Source organism: Naegleria lovaniensis (assembly GCF_003324165.1).
Source record: "Naegleria lovaniensis strain ATCC 30569 chromosome Unknown tig010, whole genome shotgun sequence".
Lineage (NCBI taxonomy): Eukaryota > Heterolobosea > Eutetramitea > Acrasida > Naegleriidae > Naegleria > Naegleria lovaniensis.
The window spans coordinates 91,191-117,829 of record NW_025407832.1 but is presented as its reverse complement, the minus strand read 5'-3'; the positions used below and the strand labels follow the sequence as shown (position 1 = coordinate 117,829).

General features: G+C 36.9%; 8 protein-coding genes across 8 annotated transcripts; 1 reads left to right on the top strand and 7 right to left on the bottom strand.

Moving 5' to 3' along the window:
• Window positions 1–591: 591 nt before the first annotated feature.
• On the bottom strand, window positions 592–5,766 carry C9374_000449 (uncharacterized protein; the record flags this gene model as incomplete). The annotated part of the gene is made up of 1 exon (XM_044694134.1): window positions 592–5,766. The coding sequence occupies one exon, from the start codon at window positions 5,764–5,766 to the stop codon at window positions 592–594; it is 5,175 nt and encodes a 1,724-aa protein (XP_044552277.1).
• Window positions 5,767–6,192: 426 nt separating this feature from the next.
• Window positions 6,193–10,486, top strand: C9374_000448 (uncharacterized protein; the record flags this gene model as incomplete). Its single annotated transcript, XM_044694123.1, has 3 exons — window positions 6,193–9,265; window positions 9,435–9,778; window positions 9,890–10,486. 3 exons carry the CDS (start codon window positions 6,193–6,195, stop codon window positions 10,484–10,486), a joined length of 4,014 nt encoding a protein of 1,337 aa, XP_044552276.1.
• Window positions 10,487–10,784: 298 nt separating this feature from the next.
• On the bottom strand, window positions 10,785–12,056 carry C9374_000447 (uncharacterized protein; the record flags this gene model as incomplete). The annotated part of the gene is made up of 1 exon (XM_044694112.1): window positions 10,785–12,056. One exon carries the CDS (start codon window positions 12,054–12,056, stop codon window positions 10,785–10,787), a length of 1,272 nt encoding a protein of 423 aa, XP_044552275.1.
• Window positions 12,057–12,451: 395 nt separating this feature from the next.
• Window positions 12,452–13,531, bottom strand: C9374_000446 (uncharacterized protein; the record flags this gene model as incomplete). The annotated part of the gene is made up of 1 exon (XM_044694101.1): window positions 12,452–13,531. One exon carries the CDS (start codon window positions 13,529–13,531, stop codon window positions 12,452–12,454), a length of 1,080 nt encoding a protein of 359 aa, XP_044552274.1.
• A 279-nt stretch (window positions 13,532–13,810) lies between these two features.
• On the bottom strand, window positions 13,811–17,219 carry C9374_000445 (uncharacterized protein; the record flags this gene model as incomplete). The annotated part of the gene is made up of 2 exons (XM_044694090.1): window positions 13,811–14,227; window positions 14,295–17,219. The coding sequence occupies 2 exons, from the start codon at window positions 17,217–17,219 to the stop codon at window positions 13,811–13,813; spliced, it is 3,342 nt and encodes a 1,113-aa protein (XP_044552273.1).
• Window positions 17,220–17,350: 131 nt separating this feature from the next.
• Window positions 17,351–21,173, bottom strand: C9374_000444 (uncharacterized protein; the record flags this gene model as incomplete). Its single annotated transcript, XM_044694079.1, has 2 exons — window positions 17,351–20,666; window positions 20,770–21,173. The coding sequence occupies 2 exons, from the start codon at window positions 21,171–21,173 to the stop codon at window positions 17,351–17,353; spliced, it is 3,720 nt and encodes a 1,239-aa protein (XP_044552272.1).
• A 1,897-nt stretch (window positions 21,174–23,070) lies between these two features.
• Window positions 23,071–25,701, bottom strand: C9374_000443 (uncharacterized protein; the record flags this gene model as incomplete). The annotated part of the gene is made up of 2 exons (XM_044694068.1): window positions 23,071–24,620; window positions 24,675–25,701. The coding sequence occupies 2 exons, from the start codon at window positions 25,699–25,701 to the stop codon at window positions 23,071–23,073; spliced, it is 2,577 nt and encodes an 858-aa protein (XP_044552271.1).
• A 175-nt stretch (window positions 25,702–25,876) lies between these two features.
• Window positions 25,877–26,395, bottom strand: C9374_000442 (uncharacterized protein; the record flags this gene model as incomplete). The annotated part of the gene is made up of 1 exon (XM_044694057.1): window positions 25,877–26,395. One exon carries the CDS (start codon window positions 26,393–26,395, stop codon window positions 25,877–25,879), a length of 519 nt encoding a protein of 172 aa, XP_044552270.1.
• Between the last annotated feature and the right edge of the window lie 244 nt (window positions 26,396–26,639).

Genomic DNA, 26,639 nt, shown 5'->3' with positions numbered 1-26,639 from the left:
TTCATTGTTGTTAGACATATAAATATTGTCATGACTTTTGAGAAATTGTCTAATGCACTCATGGTAGTAGAAATCACTGTTAAAACAAAAATTTCGGTCAAGGATTCTTTGCAAGTAATTTTGTGTTGATTTTTGGCTAAGCGTTGACATCAAATTATTGTTGACCCAAAATACAACAGTTTGACAAGTGTCGGAGAGTAGAAGAGTCATTTGGAATATCTTCTTAATTATTTTTCTTTTTCGCTTCCAATTCTTTAAAATTCTTTCTCCAGTGAATATTACGACGCTGTTGGAGCCTGTTCTCTGTTCATTCTTGAGTATTTTTTTTTTGTTAGATATCCCAAAGTTTTTGTTTATTCCCATTCTAAACCAGTACAAGACAAATTCTCAAGTCTGTTAGTGTTGTTGCTAAATAATTAACGGATATATTTGTCTGATGTGTTTTGACTTCCATCTAAATATCAGGCCTGACTCCCGATAGACATTGAAAAGAGATACCACCACCTTAATAATTGGAGATGAGGAAAACTTTTAAAAAAAAATTTCAGACATTTCAATCTCTGTCCTTTATTGTGAGCTCACAATTGGATGTTAATTTCGTATACTCGAAACTTTAAAGTATTCGAGTTGTGTCACTTCATTGGGCAAAGGTCTCTCTTCAGGATTTTTCTTTAACATGGAAATTACAATTTCCACAAGTTCCTGTGAGCATTGAGGAGCTCGCGTTGCAAAATTATTTCGAATGAGTTGTTCGACTGATTCTGGTGTCTCCTTAAGATGAAGTTTGTATTGATGTTCCTTGAGATAGAGTTGAGTAATGCAAGTTTCAGTATCTCCTGTCAAACATTGATAAGCAGTGACACCCACTGAGAACACATCCGATTGGAAGCAATACTTTCCTTGAACGAGTGATTCCCAACTCATATAAATAGGTGTTCCAGCAAATCCTAATTGTGTACTCAACAAGGTATGAGCATCTTTGGAGAGCAAGTCCTGTGTGTTTTCCTCTGTTAACATGTATTCCTCTTGATTGTTACAATTTCCAGTTGAACTCATGCTTGTCGATTGCTCATTAAATGAAGTATTGGATGAACTATTTCTCCAACCTTTCTTTGCTAAACCAAAATCTCCAAGAACAACTTCAATATGTGAACGTTGTCGATCGTAATTCTTGACAAAAATATTGGATGGTTTCACATCACGGTGAATCATGTTGAAATCAATATTCATGTAGTGAAGTGCTGAGCAAAGTTGATAAATGAGTTGAGCCACGATTATTTCTGGCAGTGTGAATATTCCGAGTAACATTTGATTTTCAATAAACTTTTCCAAATCACCCAATTCATAAAAGTCCATTTCCATACATAACATTTGTTGACCTGGATCAATAAAAACGTCATTCACACGAACAATATTTGGATGAACCATTCGAAGTAAATGAGTAGCTTCTCGCAATGTTTGATTCAATTCGTTCAAACTTCCAAAACGAATGAGTTTGATGGCTTTCCATTGATTGTTTTGTTTCACATCTTGACCCTTCAAGACGACACCAAAAGCTCCCGATCCAACCTTTGAAAGATTTGTGAATCGATCAATTAACATGGAAGCTCCATTACTGTTGCTATTCTGATATTGTCCATTATCTGTGAGAGTGGTTGCTGTAGAAACTTGTGAAATATTCATAAAGGTTCGAATATTGTTACTATTGGTGGAGCGATTAAAATGGTTGTTGAAATTATTATATGAAGTACTCTGGCCAGAGAATGGAGTGGTATTGTTCGTATTGTTGCTACTGCTAACAGGAGTGTTCGAGTGGAATAAATTCATTTCCTTATCCATGGATAAACTTAAATTTGAATCAAAATCGCCACCAGCTTTTTGTGTCGTTCCAACGAGAGCACTTTCTGTACCGCCTGCAATGGCACTTTCTGTTCCACTCGATGTTTCTCGTTCCTCTGATTTCTTCTTTCGATCCTTCTTCATAATAATGAACAAGGAAATTGCAATAAATAATCCAGCAAGTAAGATGAGCAGTACAACACTTGTCACAGGTAGTGCAATGGCAAGAATGGTTGAGTCATCCAGTGAGTTGATTGCGTTTTGGCATTGAGATCCTGTATAATTTCCATTACACACACAAGTGTCTTGATAAATGCAAATACCTCTTCCATTACACACAGCAGGATCTGTTCCATTCTTTCCAAAACAGAAACCATATTGGCAATTGGAACCAAAGTAACCACTGTTGCATGCACAAATTCCTTCAATTGTACAGGTACCATTTCCTCTATTACAAACATCAGTGCTTGTTCTGACCACTCCATTACAAGTGACAATAGGACAATAACCCTTAACTGCTGGAGCTGACAAGAAGACACTGTGAAAACCACCGGCGGATACCATCAAGATTGCTTTTCCTTCATCCGACAAAGAAATGGTATTTGAAGTTTGAATGGTATCATTGGCAGATCCGATTTGTCCATAATCATTATTTCCGTAGGCATAAACTTCTCCGGTAGTGGTGAGCATGATGGTGTGAAAAGCTCCTGCCTTGATGTCAGCAATTCGAACGTCACTTGGAATGATCACTCGTGTTGGAGTAAAAACAAAAGAGCTGCTCGTTCCTTCAAGCTTACCCAATTGTCCATAATCATTTCTTCCAAAGGATAAAATCGATCCATCTGCCAACACTACATGCGAGTGGTAGTAACCAGCAACAATTTGTTTCACACTTTGTGACGTTTGTAATTTTGTTGGAGTTAACACGTTGTGTGTGCCTGAAGTAGTGACACCACACTGACCATAACTATTGTCACCAAACACATAGGCTGCTCCTGTTTCACTCAATACCATGGAATGCTTTGCTCCACATGAAATAGCAGCTGCTTTTTCTCCATTCAAAGACACAGTAGTGGCTTGAACAGTTCCAGATCCAACATTTCCAGTTCCAAGTTGACCATTTTGATTCAAACCTACAGAATATAAAACTCCATCTTGGTCAATTATGAGAGCATGGTAAGCGCCACATGCAATGGACTTGAATTTCTTGTTGGTGAGAGCTGTGATAGGCGATCGCATGTAAGGACTGTCACCTCCCAGTAATGTCAAATCATTGGTATCCCGCTGTAAAATAATTGTGTTTGTGAAGGTCGAGCATATCATTTTAGCATTTTGAGCTACTAACATTGGAGAATAAATGATATCGTCTGCTCCTGCAAACATGGAATTGTAATTACGACCTGAAACATAAAACGACGTTGGTGTGTAAATAAATGTTTGGAATGGACCTGTCTGAAGTGAAATGTTTGTAACAGGAGAATAATCAACCTTCACAAGAGCACTTGTTTTTACCGAGGTGGTTTCTTCAACAGAGAACATGAAACGAGTGACAGTCGATGGTTTCAACGATTGCTTGACTCCTAATTGTCCTAAATTGTTCAGACCAAATGCTCTCACAGTATTATCGTCTCGAGTGAGGAAAGTGTTAAAATCTCCACATTCAATATCTGTAATGTTTCTACCAAGTAGTATTGGTGCTCGAATTTCTGCTCCAGGTCGAAGTCTCGGCGATATACCAAGTTGACCATAGGCATTAGATCCAGCGCCGTAAGCTTCATGATCTTCTGTGAGAACAACGACATGTCTTGCACCGCATTTTGCTTTGATGACCTTGTCGGGAATTCCAAAATTGAGTAAAAAGTTGGGAGGAGGTAGATCCATTAACAGGAACATGTCACGTTTGGGAGCTGCTGTTCCAAATACCCAAACTCTCTTATTTTTGTCTACAAGTAACAAAAATCGGTCACATATTTTTACATCTTCAATGGTCGCCAATGTTCCGTTAAACACTTTAAGCTTGTTAAATGCCAAACCTTCAAAGGTGACATTATATCCTGGAAATCTGCCGAAAAATTTAACTGGGACTAACTCCATACCTGGAGCCTGCTTGTTAGTAACCAAATTATTGATATCTCCTAAAATTACAACCTGTTCCTCTCCAATGACGAGAGTGTTGTATTTTCCAGCGACTACCTCTTTCACTTTAAAATCATCTCCTGTTTTAAAATAGCCAGGTATTTGCATGGAATCTAAATTTGCAAGGATTGGTGTTGTGAAATATGAAAATTTGATATTGTTCATGGTCTCATTCGAAACACTAGAAATACCCATTTGGTTATTCAAATTAGAACCAAAAAATCCAATCGATCGATTCCTGAAAATGAAAACAGTGTGATCATTTTCAACAGAGACTTTGTCGACCGAGTCAAATATCAGCACTGGAGTTTGAGATGGTTTTGTCGTATTGCATCCAAGCTGTCCCATATTATTTCTACTTCCAAAGCTATAAAGCTGACCGATATCAGAAAGAACAATACTGAAACCACTTCCAGAGTGTACCGATTTCACAGGAATGTCCTTATTTTGATATTTAAACTTGTAGCTGGTGGGAGTTTTCTGAATGCTTTGTTTCTGCATTTCTGGAAATGCTGCCCTATTGAGTAAAGTGTTCGAATCTTCCCAATCGAAAATAAAAGAATTATCAGCGGTGAGTACAGGTACTGGATTTTCTGTTGGAGCTATTCCCAATCCACCATTTTCATTCAATCCAAATACATAGATCGTCTTGTTATCTTCAGCAAGAGCAATGGTATGTGTCACGGAAGCTGATATTTGTCGAACAACTGCATAATTTCCAGGTAATCTTTCTTTGGAATCGTCTTTGGAGCCGTCTTTGGAATCATCTTTAGAGTCGTCTTTATCCATAGAACCTCTTCGAAATTGGGTATATGGTTCAATGTTGTTGGTTTTTGCATTCTCAGATTTCTCTTTGTTAAAACGAAGAGCAGATTTGAAAAATTCAACAAGCGTTGGATCACTCACAAACAAGGTTGAAGTTGGAAAAGCAACTGACCCATTTCCAATAGATCCATTTCCCAACGCACCGGATGAAGGTAAACCTGCGGACATGATCTCAAGTGTGTAAGGTGAAGGTGGTGGTTGACAAGTGACAGGATATTGGCCCAACTCTATTCCTGTGGATATTGCGTCTTTTGTAAATCTCGATTCGAAATTATAAGCTAATACAATAAATGTTGTTGAAGAAAATACACTCGATATTGTTTGTTCTTCATCACTTGCGGTTGAAATGGACCGTTTCATCATTGTGAACGTCCCAATGAAATGATTTGAGAAAATGAAAAGCAGTGTGAGAAACAGGAAGAATCTCATGGTCAACATCCATAACGATTCTGAAAATCGTTTTCTACACAGGCTTGTAGTACTTGATAAATTCTTCTTCTTGTTATTACTGCGATTAGCTGGATAAGAAGATTGCTTTACGAGATCCAAAGTTGAAAGTTTCCATTTTTGGAAAATAGACGAGGAAGAGCTAGCCGATGAGAATTTGGATGAGTGGTTGGGTTCAAGTTGTTCATGTTGTTGTTGTTGTTGGGTAACGCTGATGATACATGAATTTCCTTGTTGTTCATGTCGCTGTTGAATATTATTATTCAAAAAGTCGTCTGATGATGAAATGGATGGATGATACAAATGATGATGATGAAAATGATGATTATAAATATTTGTCGTTCGGTTCTTCCGCAATGTTTCGTCGATCTTTGGATATTCTGATCGAAGCTGCTGAATTGATTCGTTGTCTATGTGTTGGTTAAATATTTTCCGTTGTTCGTGTTGTTCTTGCTCTCGTTGTTCGTGTTGTTGATGATTCCAAGAATTTATATCAAAGGAAGAGACATCATGTACCATGAACGAATGAAAATTTGTTGTTTCGCTGGCTCTGAATTTAAAAGTGGTATTTGTTGTTGTTGTGGGTCTCATTTCATCAATACTCCCAACGGCAGCACAGCAACGGTTCATACTGAAGAAAATTTTTGCCTTGAAAAAATTTGAAGTTTGACAGCTGGCGAAGGAATGGCTTCGAAAAAAGAGTTCAGCATGTGCGAACTTTATAAATCTCAAATTGCAACTCTGTGTCCATAATCTGTTTCTTTTATCTACATTCTCAAACTACAGCCTTTTGAATTTCAATGACACAAAAGAATAATTATGTGACCATCAACAATTAAGAATGGACAAAATGGATATTAAATTCATCAAATACTGGTCATGACACTCGTTGGCCTCCTCAACCATTTTTCATTTCCACTACAAAAAAACGCCACACAATAACTAATGTCATCCCCTCGAGCGCATTTCCGTACCAAATGTCATTCCTATGTTTTTATGGTGTTGATGATTCAATGGATTGGACTTGTAGTGATGATGAATGAGAATCATCAGTATGGTTATGGTCATCCTTCTTCTCAAATTTCGGAAAAGGTTCAACAAGTGTTAAATCGAATTTTACATCCAACAGAACATGCTCCGAGAGGAAGAAATAATTTTGAATTTTCGAAAACAGTTCGAGAGAGTACGGAATTGAATCGTCATGATGATGAATTTTCAGCAGCATGGAACACACGGTCACATCGAATGACAAGCAACACGATGCAAGAACAGAATATTTTCAAATTGGCATCTGACAGCTCTTCTTCGGTTTCATTCACTACTTGGAATGCAGAACTGAATCAATATCCTAAAAACCTTCAACTCAATTTCACACTCTATGTGGACCCACAATCCTCTCTGTCATTGATGTGTGGTTTTTCTCGAGACAGGCCTTGTCCTTTACTTTTTCACGCTTTATATTATTTGAATCAAAAACTCGAACGAGATTTTTATAATTTCACACACACGCTTACAAATTTCAAACGAGCCATTATCATTGATATAATTCTCATGAATGATCTTTCAGAATGTAGCGCTTCCCTTCAATCCATGCCGTTTCCTAATTTGAAATATCTCATCAAAATTCAATCAGATCCATTACAACCATTGAAAACATTTCTTTTTGAATGTGGACAAAATTATCAAGTACCAATTATTGGAAATGGTCGTTTAGATATTCGAGTCGTCATGTTTCACAATATTCAACTCTCAATCTATCAGTACACTTGTGTGGGTATTAATTACATCATTTCGAATACGAAATTTATTTATACCCAAATATTGACAAATTTCGAACCTTGTGGCTCTAACATTGTTAAAGGAGATTACATACTTTTGGAGAATTGTCAAGTATTTGCTGGCGATCTTTTATATTTATTTCCATTTCATTATTCTCAAGTTATGTTGCTAGGAATGAAAGGCAATGGACGAACGTCACTCATTTTCATACAATATGTCTCACAGGTCGTGATTAAGGATTGGGATTTTCCGTTTAGCACTCACTTTTTTCAAGACGTTGACACGTTACAAGTTTTGAATTCCAGAATTTTTTCACAAAGCTTGACTTTGAATAAGGTCACAAATGTGATTGTGCAAAACACACTATTTGAAAATTTTAATGGATTGGATTATGCTTCGTTTTATGCAGATTTTGGAAATGCAGTTAGTTTTAAAAATGTGAGCGCTGAAAATGGAGAACAATTTATGCATGTTCAGGGCTACCTTAGTGTAGAGATGTCAGATGTCAAAGTACAGCACAATGACCTTCAGAGAATAACAAGACCCGAAACTAATTTTCGTGAGCTCAACGCAATCATTTCTATCACTCAGACATTTCGAGTGAACATTGTAAATTCCTTATTTTTCAACAATACTGGCAAGCTAGGATCCTCATTATACATGGACAATATTTATGTCATGGATATCGTCTCGTCCTCATTCATTTCGAATACTGCAGAATCAGGAGGTGCCATCTATGTTTATTCCTTCTCCAAGACATACATTTATGGAAGATCCGAATTCAAAAATTGTTTATTTGACAACAACTCGGCACAACATTCTGGAGGAGCTGTATATATTCGAATGGGATTTTTAATCCTTTTCACAGCATGTGATTTTAGAAATAATCGAGTGGTCTTCTCAGGAGGTGCCTTTTACGTGGGATATGCCATCCGTTCGATTCTCATTGATTATTCTGTATTTAGAAATAACACAGTCAGTGGAACGTCAGCATTTGAAAGTGCAGGTGGTGCCATTGCCATTACCTATATTTTTTCATCGTCAAAACCACAAGATTTCAAACCTCTTCAAAATGCTCTCTTTATTGAAAATTCTGCTCCTCGAGGAGGTGGAATCTATTATTACCCTCGATTCAGTGAAGGAGTACAATTAAGAAATATTACATTTGTGAGAAATAGAGCAACCATTAGTGGAGCTGCCATGTTCATTGCTGGAGGTTATCAAATTGGAAATGACTCCAAGATGGTTTTTATGGACAATCATGCAAAATATAGTACAGATGTGGGATATCCAATTTTTACCATCCAAGTCTATGGTAAATCTCTTATGGATGATACGAAACATTTAAATTCAGAAAAAAACCTTAATGTATTTCATCATGTCATTCCTGGAAGTATTTATGAATTTCATGTGGAAGCACGTGACGAGTTGGATCATTATTTACCTGCAAATTCAGAAAATTTAGTCATTGAAAGCCAAAATCCATTCGTGTATGCTCACAAATTATTCACTCATCCAGATCGTATTCAAATGATATTTTATATTTTGACCAATGACACGTTCTTTTATGGAGATCAATCATTTGTGAATGTCACTGTGACCTTTGCAGGAGAAAAATCCAACATGCCTACTGAAGTACAAGTGAATATTCAATCGTGTCCTGCCCAATACAAACTCGATAAGGTTCCTACTGAGCTTGGAAAGATTGTTTACGGATGTGTGGAAGTTCCACAAACGAATTATCTGTTAATATTTGGAATTGCAATTCCATTGAGTATTTTCACATTTATTATGGGAACGATCATTGCCATTGTGGTGACATATTCTGTAAAGACCATTCGTAGAAAATTGAAAAAACTTCAAGAAAAGGAACGCGCTGAACATGAAATGCAACAAAAATTAATTGACAAGAATTTGATTTTTGACATTGACATTGACAGTGAAGAATGTGTGTCAGGAAGAGATGAACTTTCTCTCGCTGGATGGAATCATGAAATGATGGATCAACAAATCCCAAAAATACCCAAAAACATGTCATCAAATTCAAGTGGCAGCAAGGGAAGTCATTCTTCTCATAGTAAGAAGAGCAATTCTTCGAGTTCGAAAAGTGATTTGGAAGTTCCCTTATTGTCCTATGATCCACAACAGAAGGAAGCTTCAATTTCACAAATTAATAATTTCATTATTCCTATTGAGGACATTAAGATTGAGAGAAAAATTGGTGAGGGTGGAAATGGAGGTATGTAGTTCATTGATGGTATTTGTCATGTGTTCAAGTTGGATTGTTGCCTGATGGGATGTGGTTTCTCATTTGGGTGTTTTACATTTTTTTGTAAATTTAATATGTATTGAATATTACCATTTTTGGAAAAACAATATTTATTGGACTCACACCTTTATAATATCAGTGGTATATTTGGGATTATGGCGAAACTTGAAGGTAGCCATTAAATCTGTCAAGGCGTTCGACCTTTCTGAAGAAGAATCTGATGAGTTTGATAAAGAAGCAGCCATTCTGAGTCGTTTACGGCATTTCAATGTCGTTCAATTCTATGGAGTGACTGTAACAAAACAAAGCAAGTACATGATTACAGAATTTTTATCGAAGGGCAGTCTCGATCGAATTATTTATCAATCGAAAAATGGAATTCTTGTGTTGACTCTTCGAAAAAGAATTAATATTTTGATTGATGTTGCCAATGGAATGGATTATTTACATTCGTTGAAACCTGCTATTATTCATCGTGATTTGGTATGTTGTGTACAATTTCTACATTCTTAATATTTACTGTTTTGGAATCATTTATTTTTGTAATTTTACTATTTTCGAAATTTCCTTTTTTTGAAATTTTGAAAACTACAGAAACCTGGTAATATTTTACTCAATGAACACTTTTCAAGTAAGGTTTGCGACTTTGGTTTGGTACGTCTCGTAGGCAACACTGCACAAAGCTTGACCAAAAACGTTGGAACTCTTCTCTACCTCGCTCCAGAAATTATTTCCTTAGACAATTATTTGACCAGTCAGACCAATATGGAAACAACGACTTCAACAAATCCACAAAAGAAAGGTAATTTACTTACCAAAGTCGATGTCTATTCCTTTGCCATTGTCATGTGGGAATTGCTATTCGAAAAGACACCATTTTTAGAATTTCCTCTTGCAGAACATGGTAACAACAGAATGGTCGGTGGAGCTGGTTCGACTTACCGAGTTCCAATTCTCGTATCGAAAGGCGAACGACCCCAAGTGTTGGAAAATCAAGAGCAAATTCAGAAATGGCTTTCGACTCGAAATCCCCAACAATTACCAGATTTAGCTGAGTTGAAAGATCCTGATGAATTTGTAGCGAGATATATTCAATTAATGAAAACGTGTTGGGACCAGACACCACAGAATCGACCTTCGTTTTCTCAAATTTTGAAACAACTCGAAGAATTGGCCAAGATGTTTAACTAATACAGCTGAATGTAAAATGTGAAAAGATGAATCGAGGTGGAATGATTGGAAAAGCAAAATCAGAAGATGTCAAAGACAAACGAGTTACTTTTCCAAACAATATCTAAGTTTAAAGCTCTTGTCTGCTCAAAAAGTCAAACGAGCGTGTTTCCTAACCGATTTGACAACCGTTGGGATCAATCATTCGAATCGATAGAATTCTGACCTTCCTCATTTGTCCTATGTTTAAAGTTCTAAGAATCAAAATTATGATTATTGAATTGTGAATAATAATTTAATATCAATGCCAACCTCCCATTTAAGCATACAATTTGCTATTTCCTCCGTCGTTATCGTCATCCTTCCTTGGTTGATTTGCAGCACCTCCGAACATGTTAGCAAATGGGTTTCCAGAACCTAACATCTTTGAGGCATAGCGTTGCATGAATGCAGAAACTTCTGGATCAGACATGTGTTGCATGAGACTTTGTGGGCCATTGTCACGTACTTCAGTGAAAACTCGAGTGAGCTTTTCGCTTTGTTGAACTTCTGGTTCTTCCAAAATTTGTGACATTACAGCTCGTTGTTGCTCGTCCATATTGGCACCATCCATTCCTGGCATGTTTCCAAAAACACCTCCTGGTCCACCCATATTTCTCATCATGTTTGAAACCATTTCTTGCATTCCTGGTTGTTGCATCATGTTCATAGCCATTTGCATGAATTGTGGATTGTTCAACATTTCAGAAAGACCTCCTAAATTTGGCATTCCACCAGGGAAACCTCCTCCAAGACCGCCACCCAGACCAGCAAATGGGTTGCTAGCAGCAGATGATGATGTTGATGAAAGTTGTTCAATTTTAGAAGCATATTCAGTTGCAGATTCTGGATTCAAATCGATCAATTTTTCGTAGGTTTTGATGGCCTCCTTCTTTTTGTTCAATTTTGTTTGACATTGAGCAAGTCTTTGATATGCCTTGACATAGGTGTCGTTCAGTTTGATTGATTGTTCACAGCACTTGAGAGCTTTCTCATGTTGGCCTAAGCTAATGTAGGCAGCAGCCATGTTGCTTGGATAAATATGATTTTGTGGATTATATTGCATTGCAAGTCTGTATGATTCAATAGCTCCTTCATAGTCCTTATTCTTCAACTTTTCGTTGCCTTCTTCTTTAGCCTTCTCAGCCTTTTCAACATCAATGGCTGATGAAGCGGAACTTGTTGTTGTTGGTGTTTGTTGATGAGACTTCATCTTTTCTTGGAATTTCAATTTAGCCTTCTCATAACGCATCTCATATGTATCAGTGCTTGTTGTATTCTTAAAGTAACCCATTGAATCCAATTGCTTCATGAATGCTTTAAACTTTTCATCCATTGAATAATCAACAATGCTCAACTGCTCACATCCAGCCCTCCAAACCTGTTCCAAATTAATAGTGTTATTATTCTCAACAGGTCCGATGGAATATGTATTACGGAGCATTTGAACAGCGAGTTGAGCCTCTTCATTATCGGTGGTTGTTCTTGCGAGGAAATCCACAATGGATTTCAAAAGTTCTCTGTTAGCGAATGATGGTGTTGGATTACTCATTTTTTTTTGATTTAAAAAAAATAAATTTATTCCGTCATCCGTATGTGATCGGAATCAAATATGTTCCAAACAATCACAGCCATGTGATGAAAACCAATGATAACTAGCATTTAATCTTGAGCTATGGATGTCATTTTGGATGAAAAAAGCATGATCCAAAATATTGCAACTGTAGCTATCAGGAGCAAAAAGGTAAGGGTGGATTTACGCCACCAATCGCTTCTGAGAAATGAGCAGATCGCAGTGTTACAATTACACAACTTGCCTCAAAGATTATGGTAGTGTTTGAGGATTTGAGAGGAATTGAATCCATCCACCACGTTCATGTTATGGTTGCTTTTAAATAGAAGGTTCAATATTTGAATAGGTGCAATTTCCGCATGCAAGTTGAGTTTTTATTGACCCACTCCATCATCAACCAAAGTCTGTGCTTGGGAAGTTCGTCCAGTTGGACCATGGTTGGAGTTGAATTCAACCAACACGATATCTTTGATTCGTTTTTGGTCCAGAAACGATGCAGAGGCACTTTTAGAGGATTTTCTGGTCTTGGTGATTTTGCTTTGGGGAGTTGTGGACGTTTTCATCAAGGTTTGGCTGAATAATGCAGCAGAATGATCATGACAACGTTTTAAAGGCAATTGCTTGCTGTTGTTGTTACTAGTAGTGAGTGGTTGCAATTGTTTCAATAACGAAGTTCCCATTGCTTTTTGAATGAATTCAGTAACGGGTGATGGTGGAGGAGATGGTTGTTGTTGGTATGGATTGGATTCTACATAATGTTGACCATGAAGAGAAGATGAGTTGCCAGACAAGGAAGAAATTGGAGAAAAACCACAACAACTCTCCATCGAATGATTTTCTAAGGTGATTGGAGTGGAGGACGAACATCGAGTCAAATTCTTGGATGAAAAGCCTTCGAAGAAACGGTTCACTACATCAGCAGGAGGAAACCACACGTCTGCTGTTGCCTCAGGAAGACAATACTCCAATGGTTGAAAACTGTTCTGAGCAAGGAATTGAGAGGTTGGCATTACGGTTGGTTCATTAAAAGAATAGTGTTGGGGCTGAGAGGACAATAGGAGCGAAGGATATATGTCTTGAGCAGCAGGATCAATCTCCTGATCATCATCAGTACTCAATGCAGACCATCGAAGAGGTAAATCCGATTTTGAAAATTGTAAAGCCTTATCAATGAGATGATACAAGAAGGAAAGAATGGTTTGATTCGTGAAATGATGAGAGGAAGGAGTATTGAGCAACGCTTGCAATAGATAGGTTTGTAGCTCCATATCCAAGTTGTTGTGGTGGTTATTAGCATAATTCTGGAGCATGGTATGATCGTTGTTAGAGGTTCTTCCTTGATGAGGAATAAATTCCATGTTGGAAATGTAATGCTGGCTCGAATTCATCTTTGCATGAAAGAATGGCAGTGTATGATGCATCGTGGATGGCGATTCTTTTTCGTGTTTGATCATACGGTGGTTGTTGTAGTGTCGGCGTTTGGGTATGTGTCACACACCTCCGCTTCGGCACACATCAAATCCAAACACAATACTTTGAAAAGAGAGCGCCAAATCAATGATGGATCATGACATTTGTCATTTAGAATTGTACATTTTTGGCGCGGTTTAGTAATATCTTTGTCTCAACTTGTGTTTACTTGAATCCATCATTGTCAACCGACTGCATCTTGGATTTCACTTTCCATCAAGATTCTTTTTGAATCCAAATTCTTTTCGTCCACATATAGCTTGTTAAGGATAACCTTTCATCATTTCCGATAACCTGCTACAAATCTCGCTAAATTCTGGTCTTTCATTGAAATTTTGGTTCCAACATTCTTTCATGAGTGAGATATACTGACTTGTCATGCGACATGTTAATTCCAGTGACATTGTGGAATTACCACGTGGCTGCACGAACTCGGCAATCCATTGCTCCAATTCTTCATCCGTACGGAATGGAATGATTGGCCTTAAACCATGCATGACGTGAAACAGTAGCTTAATTCCTAAGGCATCGTTCTCTTCTTGTTTTTCCACAAATTTATATAGTTTTTTCGAATCAGAATTCAAATATGGTTTCTCTTCAAAGAACAGTTCCCACATGATGATTGCAAAACTGTAAACATCCACTTTGTGATTGTAGTTGGTATCTCCAGATATCATTTCCTATATTTTTCACACCCCATGTTCGATTACTAATTAGAAGTAGCATTTCAATTGAGCAATGACTTACATTTGACATGTAAAATAATGTACCAATATTAGTCGTTGCTGAATTTGATCGACTATTTCCTAATGCCTTGCTTAGACCAAAATCACATATTTTGGCTGTGTATTTACCATTATTCAATCCACACAACAAAATATTACCAGGTTTTAAATCACGGTGAATGATTCGTTTCGGTTTCAAACTGTGTAAATAATTCATTCCTTTTGCAATATCGAGAAGAATATTAATTTTGCTTGGTAAATCTAAAATTTCAACGCCATTGTATGAATTGGCAATTAATTTTTCCAGAGATCCTTTTTGTAAAAATTCAACAACCATATACTTTTGTGTACCAGAAACGATGACTCCAAAAAATTGAACAATATTGGGATGACGAATACTTCCAAGTAGGGATGCCTCTCTTTCAAACTCCTCATTACTTTCTTCTATTTCATCCATCGATGAGCCTTTTTTCAATGATTTCAATGCAACTTGTGAACCATTCCATAATGCCATATAAACGGTACCACTTGAACCCTCTGCGATTCTCCTTTCGACTTCAATGTCATCAATAGAAATAATCCAAGATAAATTTTTCACAGCTGATGTTTGGTGTGACCTGTTGTTAGAATGATTGCTCCTCAATAGCGATGTTTTCTCGTCAGCATCACTTGGTTGATTGACAGATCCTTCATGCCTAGATCGGTGATCAACTCCTGAGTCTTCGTGGTTCATCAAAACAATTCGTTTTTCCAATAATTTTGATTCCATTTTCTTCTCTGCATTTTCCTTTCTTTCCAATCGTTTCAATTTCTGGAAAATATTTCTGCCAACACGAATGGCCAAATACACCAACAAAGTTACCAGTAAAAAGAACACAAAATTTACAACAACCACAACTGGTACGATAATAGAAAGAGACATTTGTGGGAGGGGTGTGCAAGTCATACTTCCAGATGGCAATCCACGCATGCTTAAAGTAGTACCTTCTGGACACTGTAATATATGTACGAGAAGTGGAATTTCATATTCAAAATCCAGAATCATGGTCACGTGTATGACTTGTGTTGATGTATTGAAAATGGAGATGGCAAATGATTCCAAGCCGAGCGTATTGTTATTTCTATAACTCACATAAGCATCCTGAATTTCATGCCAATGACACTTGACTGGATGTCTCAGAAATCGTACTCGGTCACTTCCATTGTTCCACAATAGCAATTGAATTTCTTCAATGGTCTGTCCAGGATAGAGAAAGAGCTCAGGGATCTGATGTTCAGAATCTGATGTTAAAATTGACATATTTTCCGAGGTGTAGTGAATTTGAAGCTGAAATTTCATATTTGAGAATGGATAGGCAACGTTCGTGCCGTATGATTCACCAATATTCCCTTGCAATGTAGAATTGATAACTTGTAAATTTTGTAATTGGTCTGGATTGTTAAAGAAGAGACATCCTCCTACCATTGCTCTATTATTAAGGCATGAAGTGAAGGAGAGTGAGGTTTGTAACGAATTCACATAGAGAGCTCCTCCATATAATTCCACATAATTGTCTTCAAAAGAGGACGAACTGATTCTTAATTCTGAACTTATCACATTGATACTACCATGCACTGCCTTATTTTCTGTAAACATGGAGTCAAACATGTCAACAAGCTCAGCGGACACGTCAAGCACTGTAGCCACGTTACGAGAATTTGGTGTGTGCATGAAAAGTGTATTGTTGTGGAAGATACTATGCGTTAACTGAAACGTTGTTGTTCCAACAAATTGCCCCAAATTTGCCTTAATACAATTTTGGCCAATGTTGTTTTTAAAGGTCACATCCATGGCATACACTTGTTGCACTTCCTGAATGTCCATTAAGGATGACCTACAATTTAACCATGATGTGTGATAAATTTCAAACACAGATGCTGTAATCACTTGGATGATGTACTGATCTGGAGACTGCATTAAAGGTTCTAAACTTGAGAACTGGCTTTGTGTGATAAGGATGGATGGAATTCCCTTCAATTGTAAAAAAAATTTCCCAAAAGCTGAAATATAATTGAGAGCAGCATTATCAGAAAACAAAAAATTCAAATAATTTTCTTCTTCGAAAGTTACTGAGTGTAAAGTAATCCAAAAAAATCCATGGATCACCAATTTCGATCGCTTAAAACTACAATTTTCAATAATGAATGAATAATCATTTTTCACTACTGGTTGAACGTAGCGCGAGAATGATTCTATTTGAAACTCAACAAATACAGAGAGCTCAAAGTGAAAAATAGATTTGTCATGGTGCACTATTGTCACCATTTCCAATGAGCAGTTATTGAACTTGGCCGTTACTGACTTGAAGAAATTGAATGTAGAGTTTCTTAATCGTGTTTCTGTCATGAATAATGAGCTCCTAAATGGTGTCACATTATCGTTTTCAATTCGTTCTAAATTGATTTTGTAAAATGTTAGAGTGAAAATACCCAGACCTCTAAAGAGAGGATTATTTTCACAGTCTATAGTGATCGTAGTTTGGTTATCCTCAGATTGGACTATCAACTCATCAAGCTCGGCATCTCTGTAATCATGTTGACATTGGTCTCCTCCATAATGAGTATTTCCATCACTACTTGACATCAATATCAAACGAGCTGCCTTTCTGGGAATTTCAAGATTGTTGTATAATTTTTCAATGGCGATAACACCTTCGTAAATTGAACTACATGGGTTTGCTTTGTCCGTGCAATTATTAAAATCATTGTTATTATTATTTACATCATAATTGTTAGTAGGAAATAAATTAGTTTCGGATGATGATGAATTTACTTTCTGTATGTACAGTGTCGGCAGAACATCAACATTTGAGCCTTTCAGCAGTAAAGTATGTGCCAATGTCGTTGCAATAATGAAAGAGATGACGATGAGAGCTGTCATGAGCTTCATACATCTTTGGAATTTCATTTTTTTGCAAAATTGGAGATTAATGTTATGACGAATGGATTTTTTCAATCAACAACAACAACATCGAGAATAATTCTGTGTGAAACATGTTGGTATATGGATTTCGATTTTGTGTAAAACAAAAAATTTATTTAATCCGCTCCACGTAATACAAGTGCAATTTCTTTCTTTCTCAAATTTCTTGCAGGAATATAACTTCCAAAAATTGCACACAGCAACGCCATCACTAACATGGAAATAAATAAATAATAAGGGAAATCAAATTGGAATGGCATTTCCAAGAAGAGATTAAATTGAGCAGTCAAAGTTAATGCAATTACACATCCAATTACAGTTCCAGAAATGAATGCAGAAACCACTAAACATAATGCTTCATAAATATAGGCACGAATGAGTGCATTCACTGAGAGACCTACTGAACGTAAAACACCAAATTCCCATGAATTGTCTTTCACGTTGGCAGTGAAGGAAACGGCAAGCATGAAGAAACACAAAATAATGGCAATCGCTGCTACAATGTTAAAGAACGCCATCAATACAAGTGTTGCTGTTCCAGTACTTCCAACAAGATCTTTCACGTTTTGAATATTTGTAAAATCAGAGTTCACACTGGCTTGTAAAGCATTGACAGTGTCTTGTAATTGGGTCGTAGAAATATCATCCTTCAATTTGACAAATAATTTTGAATAATTAATCACTCCGTCATAAGTACCTCCAACAGATTTTGCTACCTGAGCAGCCACTTTCTTATAGGAATCCATGGTAATTAGGACAGGTGACCCAGCTGCAGTTAATTCATATGATGACATGAAAAATCCAGGAATCTTGTAGGCCAAACAACGAGTTTTTCCAATATAATCGACTTGGCTGGTTGTTGAAGTTTTCTTATTTCGCGAGAAAAATCGAAGATCTACAGGTGTCTTGATTCCAATTCCAACAGATGGTCGCATGGCCTCTGATGCAATAATGTCCAAATATTGTCGGTATTGTGAGGCAGGATCAAACGAGAGAGAAGCATTGCTTGGAAGTGATAATTTCACACCACTGAAAATTCTTGATGGGGCAAATCCAACTTTTTCTCCATCGACTAATGCTTGTCCTGCATTCGAATACAAGCTCTGGAAAACGTCAGGTTTGCCATTGGTCATATTGTAATTAAATTCCGTGTCCACATAGGTATAAAGGAAATATTGATTCTTGACAACGCTCAAAAAATTGCTATCAACGGCTGAAACTGCTACTTTTCGTGATGGATAATAGGCAAGAGAGGAAAATCTCACGTCGTTCATATACTGGAAGGTATTCAGTGTGTTTGATTGGTAGGCATATCCAACAATAGGTGGACCACTGCTTTGATTTTGATTTTGTAATGCAATGACAGCGTCTAACTTATCTTTTGGTAATGAATAGTATGAAGTAGTCGACATGACTACCACATCTGCTCCCAGAAAACTTTCAACATTGGCTCTAATATTTGCCGATTGCAATGAAAAGACGACACCTGCAAAGATAATAAATGCCACAGAGAGTGTGAACATTAAAAAGGTCTTTCTGCTACGTTTTCGATGTCCTGCCAAATTCTTTGAAATTAAAGTTTTCAATCTTCTCTCATGTCCACACAAAATGACATTCAGTACTAGTCGTTCAAAGAATGGTTGAATCACTACGGCAATCACACATAATCCCAATAGCATTCCCAACAAGATGGCATTCAAAATGAAGAAAAATAGAGGTAGGTCAGTAAAAATAAATGCATAAGGAATCATGTAATACACAACAAAACCAATAATGACCAACATGATGGCTACACCTGTTTGCCAAGGTTCCAAACCTAGCTCTTCAAGTTTGATCATTTTCACAGTTGTTTCATTAAAAGTCTGGTGAGCAATGTCGAGACTGTCTCGCAGTGTTCGACTCATGGCATGTCGAATTGGAATAATATTTGCAACAATTGGTATTCCAAGTCCGAGAGCAATTGGTACAACTACTGCACCCCAAAAGAAGAGTAAATTCAACTCTGGTGTGCTGATTACCACTTGCAATATATATTCTACAAGAATATTCACCAAGAAAGCCAAAATCATGGCAATAATAATTGCAGGAATTGCAAAATACATGGATTGAGCCAAAATGACCTGAATGAGAGAATATTGTCTCAATCCCAAAGCACGGAGCATACCATATTCGTAGGTCTTTTCTTCTACGTTGGAAAGAAGAAGAGCAAAAATCAATACGACACCCAAAATTGCTAACATGACAACCACTCCAATAAATATTTGGTCAATGAAGAGAGAAATGAATTGAGTGGCAGATAATGCGCTCAATAGTGGAAGAGTATATGAAACTGGATAAGAGACTCCAAGAGAATCCATCATTCCATTTGTGATTTGAATCATTTGATCAGTCCGTTCGTTAGAGCTCTTCAAATAGGCCGGAAATCGATCTTTAAACCTTCCTACAGCCGTCAACGCATATTGTTCTATCGGGAATGTGTTGAAAAAGTTTTTGATACGCTCTGTATCTCCAGAAAGCTCCAACAATAATTGAATGGCTGGAGATCGAAACAACGATTGACCAATCACTTTTCCAACATAGGCGCTGTCAATCATCATAATATTACCCAGAGCACCTGGATATTTTGCATAGTTGGAATTGATTGAGCTCACCACAGTATATTCTCCTTCCACTTTCAAATTTAAATCTGAGAAATTTCCTCCTCCTAATGTGGTTGCAATTGCTTGAAATGCTTGTTCTCCAGTAATTGTGATAATTCCAAATGCATTGATGAAGGGTTTCAACGGTGGTGGGATTTGAATTCCCAATTGATTGGCTACTTGAGTGATATTTACATTGAACGTTTGCGAAAAGTTAAATCCTGATGCTTCAAATAAGGTTCTCAATAATTCGGTTTGATTGATCGTTTGTTGATCTGGTGTGACTCCCTGTGAAATGGATTCGTCAGTTCCAGAAAAGGCGCTTGCCAAGCTTGCAAAATCAACAACCATATTGACACGTTTGCCACGATCAGGAACAATATCAATAGCACGAAGAATGGAATCTCTGACATGCATTTCTCCTTCTCCTAAAGGTCTGTAAGGCCAAATACGACCAATTCCTAACCTTTCTTCTCTTTCTGTATCGACAATTAATAAAATTCCACTTAGATTCTTGTGAGGATGATCTCGATTTTGGAGATTGGCAAATAAAATCCATCGAGGGCTTGTTCCAACAATGAAGGGATTACCATTGAGTTTTTTTGCAATCTCTGTGTGATTAATAAAAGGTATGGTGGTAGAGTTTGTGAATTTTGGTGTGAACATGATATCAGCGTCTCCAACATTGTCCTCAGACAATTTAAGAAAAATCAAATTTGCCTTAAGAATGGAATTGTAGAGAATACTGACGACAAATACCACAATGGCAATGGTTATTAAACCAACAAGGAAACTATTGTGTCAGATCGCCAATTTGAAGTGAGTCACACAAGTTGTCAAATATTTGGTCATAATTTTAAATCGATAACAAGTGAAATTTTCCTTAAAAAACCTACCTGGTACATCTCTTTTTAGTGTCCGATGTCACATAGATCAAACTGAACATCAAACTATAAAAGAACTCTTTCACATATCCCCATCCCGAAGTGATGACTTTTTTACCTTGCTGAATGTTACTCTTTTTGCCAGGCTCCTTTTCATTGGTACCTACGGCAGTGGAGTCCTGAATGGGATGAACATCGTCACCTTCACCACTGATTTGCAATGTTCCATAGTGGTGTGAATTTCTTGTTTTCGATGTACTACTTGCAGAGCCCAAAATACGATCTACGTTTTGAAATGTGTGTTTGGCTGCTTCTGTAGGATCGGTAAATTTCTTGTATTTATCGTCATAATCATTATCATCATCGTCATCATAATTATGTTTCGGATTGTTACTTTCACTACGTGAGTTCGACATGGGTGTCAAAAATTATTGTTGGTGAATAGATGATGATGATTGTATGTATATATATATAATAAATTATAATTGTTACAACTCGACAATCACTAAATTTTCAGTTTCAATATGTTTGTTTTGATCAACGGACAATTCAACAACAATGTGATTGTTTCAAAAACTCACGAATACCTCACGACTTGGTTGATGATTCGAGCGTGGTGTGGTCGTGCGTCCTTCGCTCTCTCTCCGATGAATAGGTTCGCCGAATGGAATCTGAAAAAGACTCAAGTCGATGATGATGCTAATATTTTTTTTAATGTGCGCTTTCAATTCCACTTTGTGTCCAATTTGGGTTCGCCTTTATTTAAATCAACAATTTGAACAAAACAAATCGAACAAAGTGCTGATCTTGCAAGCAAACACTCAAAGAGTGAAAGCCAGGGGAAAGGACCCAACGCACACAAGGTGGGGAAGACCCAACACACAAGGTGCTCAAAAACTAATTCTATGAGTAGTAAGGAATCGAAGAAGAATATTTCTTGCTCCATTGATATCTCTGTCAAAAATTGAGCCACATGATGGACAACGAAATCATCCCGAAGAATTTCCAACACATCATGTCGAAGTTTCATCATCATTCATACCTGCCCAGGTTGCTGGTGAAGTAACACAGTCAGAATCTACTGTCTCAGAAGATGTTTCATTTAATAATCAATCTGAATAAATCCTGAATTGTACAGCTCTTCACCTGGGTACTGAAACGTCCTTTGTTTTACTTACTTTAGTAATTGGTTTAATGTTCAACATCTACTGAATTGTGTTGGAATCAATTAACGGACATTGGCATTATTATGATGCATTTCCTTTATTTGAAACGATCAATTGAAAACACAATTTATAATAGTTTGATAACGATGTGTTTATTAATACATTTAAAAAATAACCACTGACTACCATGCTAAGCAATCAATAATCACCTCTTTATACACACCCAAGTGCACACTTTATTTCCTACAACATTGCTAACAAGAACAAATCAATGAATAAACAAACAACAAAGAAGAACTATGTTATGATGCCCAATTTTTTAGAAACCTTCAAACTCCCAGATCCGGGGTACCCAAAGGGTCTGAGTGAAGAGGAGATAAAAAAGGATGTATCTGGGATTATTCGAGAAATACAATCAGCCAACAAACAAGCACCAGCAATTAATTGAACCAATATACAATTTTTATAGATACTTTTGGTAGGTATTCAATGTTTCTATTTCCTTGCCGTCTTTGGAAAGAATAATAATAAAACGCTCGAAAATATTCTTTCTATCAGTGTTGTCTAGTGTTTCGATGTTATTGGAATTGATGTTCAAATCACTTATTTTAACTGGCACTACCATATCCAATCTTACGAATGAGGTAGTGGTGAGTTTTATGTAAGTACCTTTTAATTCAACTTCTGGATAAGTGATATCTACACTACCAGTACTTGTACGAGGGGTGGAAGAAATCGCCCATCCTAGCACACAGCTAATAGCCCGGATGGGGATGGTTGCAAAAATACTGCTTAATTGCACAACTCCAGCAACAACAATTTAAGGATCTTCATCATATGGTGTGCTACATCTGATGCTCCTGAAGATACATCACTTGATCCTGTTCTTTTGGCATGAACTCATGTTAGTTGGACATTTATGTGCTTTCTGTGGATTGAATTTTCTCTAGGAATTGCAAAATTCAATCCAAATCCTTTCTATTTTGCATGACTCGAACACATGTTCTCGTTCATTACTGAACTCTGCATAAACCAAAACTAATTCTTGTGTCGGATGACCAATAATAATTATTCTCAATTATTATTCCGTTCCGTATGGAATTTGGATTTTGGGCCGAGAGAGCCTTTGAATACACATTCCTTAAATTCAATTCAAACTCTTAGTGTTGATGTTTTTGAAACATTCTGATGCAAACTGGAGAGCTTGTGGATCTTGTTGAATGGCAGCTCGAACAATTTCAATATTTGATTGTAATTCTTCACTTGCAAATTGTAATGCAAGTCCATAATTCGAAACTGCTTTCATCACAATTTCAAAATCATTTCCAAACTCTTTTTCAACCAATTCCAAACTTCCTCCAAAGTTTGAAACTGCAATGGTCACTACTTCTCGATCTGTGCGAAATATGGGATCCACATATCGAAAGCCATTTCCTTTGCTTGAACATGCAAGAATGGCGACTTGTCGATCTCGTTTCAATTCATTGCTGGCATACATGAGAGAGGTTCCATTTCGTTTCACAGCTTCCATGACCACTTCTTTATCGTTTTTAAGCGAATCATCTGCATATTGAAGTGATAAGGGATTGAGTGAAATATTTTTCAATACTAAATCTCTCTGTTTTCTCTTCTCATCATTGAGATATCTCAAACTCCATTGAGTGGCAGCACTTGTGATGTTATTAGAAGGAGTACTCGTCGTCGAGTTGAAGTTATTTCTAATTTCATCTCGAATATCTTCGGGAACATGATCAATATTGGAAATGCTCTTTGTCAGTGCAATCTCAATAATTTCCCGATCCTTTCGAAGTGATACACTTGCAAATTTGAACGAGCTTCCATTCGGGCAACTTTTCATGGCTTTCAATACAATTTCACGATCATTACAAAATTCGGGAGGCAAAAACTCCAACAGCATGCTATTCGCTTGTACCATTTGCATGACAAATTCTCGATCATTTCTCAATGAATCTGGTATATAACTCATTGCTTGACGGTCATAAACTCTCGTCGTTTTGAATGTTTGAATCAAAAATTCCTTATCAGATGTTAAGGATTCATCGGCGAGTGACAAGGCACGGAGATAATGTTGACATGCTTCTAACATTAATGCCCTATCTTTTCGAACCTCGAGATTAGAGGCTAATTCTAATCCTTTGGTACCAAATTTCAAAGTATTCCGCAAAGTTTCACGACTCATTTCGACACAATGTTTCAACTCATCATAACGAGAATCAGAATAAATATAAATCACACTTGGGCATATTCTCAATGCCGTAGAAATAAATTGAGTATCTTTCTTCAACTCATTTGGAATGTAGTAATAGATTTGATAATCATTGGTTTCTTGTAATATGAAAAGCCAAAATTCTTGATTAAAATGTGTGCTATAGGTAAAGTTGGATAAAAAGTAGTGACTCTTTTTACAGACCTCTGCCACAAAATTCCTATCATATCTGAACTTGGGAGAAATAAGTTGAGTGACACCATATTGAGCTGCCTGTATAGCAATTTCTCGATCTTGACTCCATAACAACCGTTCCTCCTCTGATAAAAAGTAACAATGTTTAAACTTTTCAATCATTTTCAACAGGAGAGTTTTGTTGTTTCGAGTCACAGATGGATCCGCATACTGATAGGCATCGTCATTGGCAAGACATGCAATTTCAACCATTTGTGGATCTTTTCGTAGCCGTTCTGAAAATTAGGTCTGTTTTTTTAGATATAATTCTCATATCAAAATTTACATACCTGAGGCAAATTTAAATGCTGTGGAAGGATGTGTAGGACTATGATATGAATATCTGTGGAAATTGGTCCCTGGAATGGCATCGCTTTGAACTGCATATTGAACCATTTCAAAATCATCACGTAACTGTTTCGAAGCAAATTTGAAACAGCTTCCACATTTTGAGACTGCAATTTGAACAAATTCTCGATCATTGGAAAATGTGGGTGGAACAAATTCCAATGCTTTTGGATTGCTTTTCAAAGCTAATAATATAATTTGTTTGTCGTTGAGAAACTCCTCATTTTCAACAAATTGAATGGCTTCTCCAGAGGTATTGACAGCTAATTCAATCATTTCACGTTCATTCTTGAGTTCATTTGACACAAATTGCAATGCGTTTCCGTCTTGTTTCAAAGCTTTTCGAACAATTTCTCGATCTTTTCGAAACTCTTCACATGCATACTTCAATGACATTCCTTTTTTATCAACACATTTCAATACAATTTCTCGAAAATGTCCCAATTCAACATTCAAATAATCTACAGCCTTGTCAAATGTTTTCAATGCCATTTCAAATATTTCTCTGTCTTTTGCTGCCTCTCCTTTGGCAAATTCTATGGCACATCCATTCGTCGTGACTGCTTGCAACACAATTTCTCGATCGCTTTTTAATCGAATTGAAGCAAATTGAAGAGCTTGGGGAAATGATCTTACGGCCATCCATACTACTTGACGATCATCGGAATATTCCGGTAATTTTCTCAATTCATCATATCCTCTTCGTTTTACTCGTACCAAAAGACGTAAACGTTGAGTATTTTCGTTTTCCAATCGTTGTGCAATGTTTTGGGAAGTGATTTTTTGGAATTGACACAATAATTGAAATAATTGTTCGGAATGATGATACGGATGTTCTTGACTCGTTGTCGTTGATATATAAATCCTCGTTCGGAATGATGACGGCAATAAGTCATCATGAGCCAGAGAATTCATTGAAAAATGTTCTGTTGTGGAGAACGAAAGATCGACAAATGCATGAAAAGACATTTTTTGAAACACAATTTTCAATCTAATGGTCATTCAACACGCACCTCATAAGCATCATCAGCGTCATCTTCAAGGACATGTCAAGAAGTGTCGATGATTTAATAATCGACATCATCAACAAATTAAATTAATATTTGTTCTTTTATTATTTATTTGTTTGTTATTATTTAGGAGATTATTGGACGTTCTCGAATGAGGAAACTTCTGGCAAATCTTCACCCTTTTCTTGTGGTGCTGAAGACTTCTCTCCCTCCTTGAGATTGGCGAAAAGTTGTTGTAATTGACTTGGGTCATAGTTTTGCAATTGCTTGAGCATGCTTGGCAAATATTGTTCCATGGTCAATCTTTGATATTTACCAGTAATGACGAAAGAGTTGGAGTGGACAGCAGCCTCAACCTTTGGTGTTTGTACTACAGTGATAGTACCATCATCCATGAGCATGGATACTTCCATAACCTCTGGAATGTTGGTCATTCTCCACTTATTAACAATGTTTCTTATTTTACCCTCGTTTTGAGATGTCTTCTTCACAACCTTGTGCTTTCTTCTCATACCACCAGCAATGACCACTTCCTTGGCAGTCTTCTTGAGTTGCTCAAGCTTAGCTTGATTAACTTCAAACTTGTACTTTTCCTTACCAGTCTTCTTTGGTTGAGTTGATGTTGGTTGTTGTTCGACGGCAGTATCAGACATGATGATTTTGGCTTGATGAAATTGTTATGGCTGTGATAGGGTGTCCTGCAGCAAATCGATGTATTTTTTTGCAAACACTTTTTTGTCCCTGGCTTTTAAATATTTTACAATGGAAATTTTTTTGAGCCAAAGCCTGGCAATCCAAAGAACGTTCTTCTGTTCTCGTTGAGAAGATTGATATGGTTTCGTTGTTGAAGACAGTTGCAGTACTTCAAGGAGGAACCCTTTGCAAGCACCTTGAATT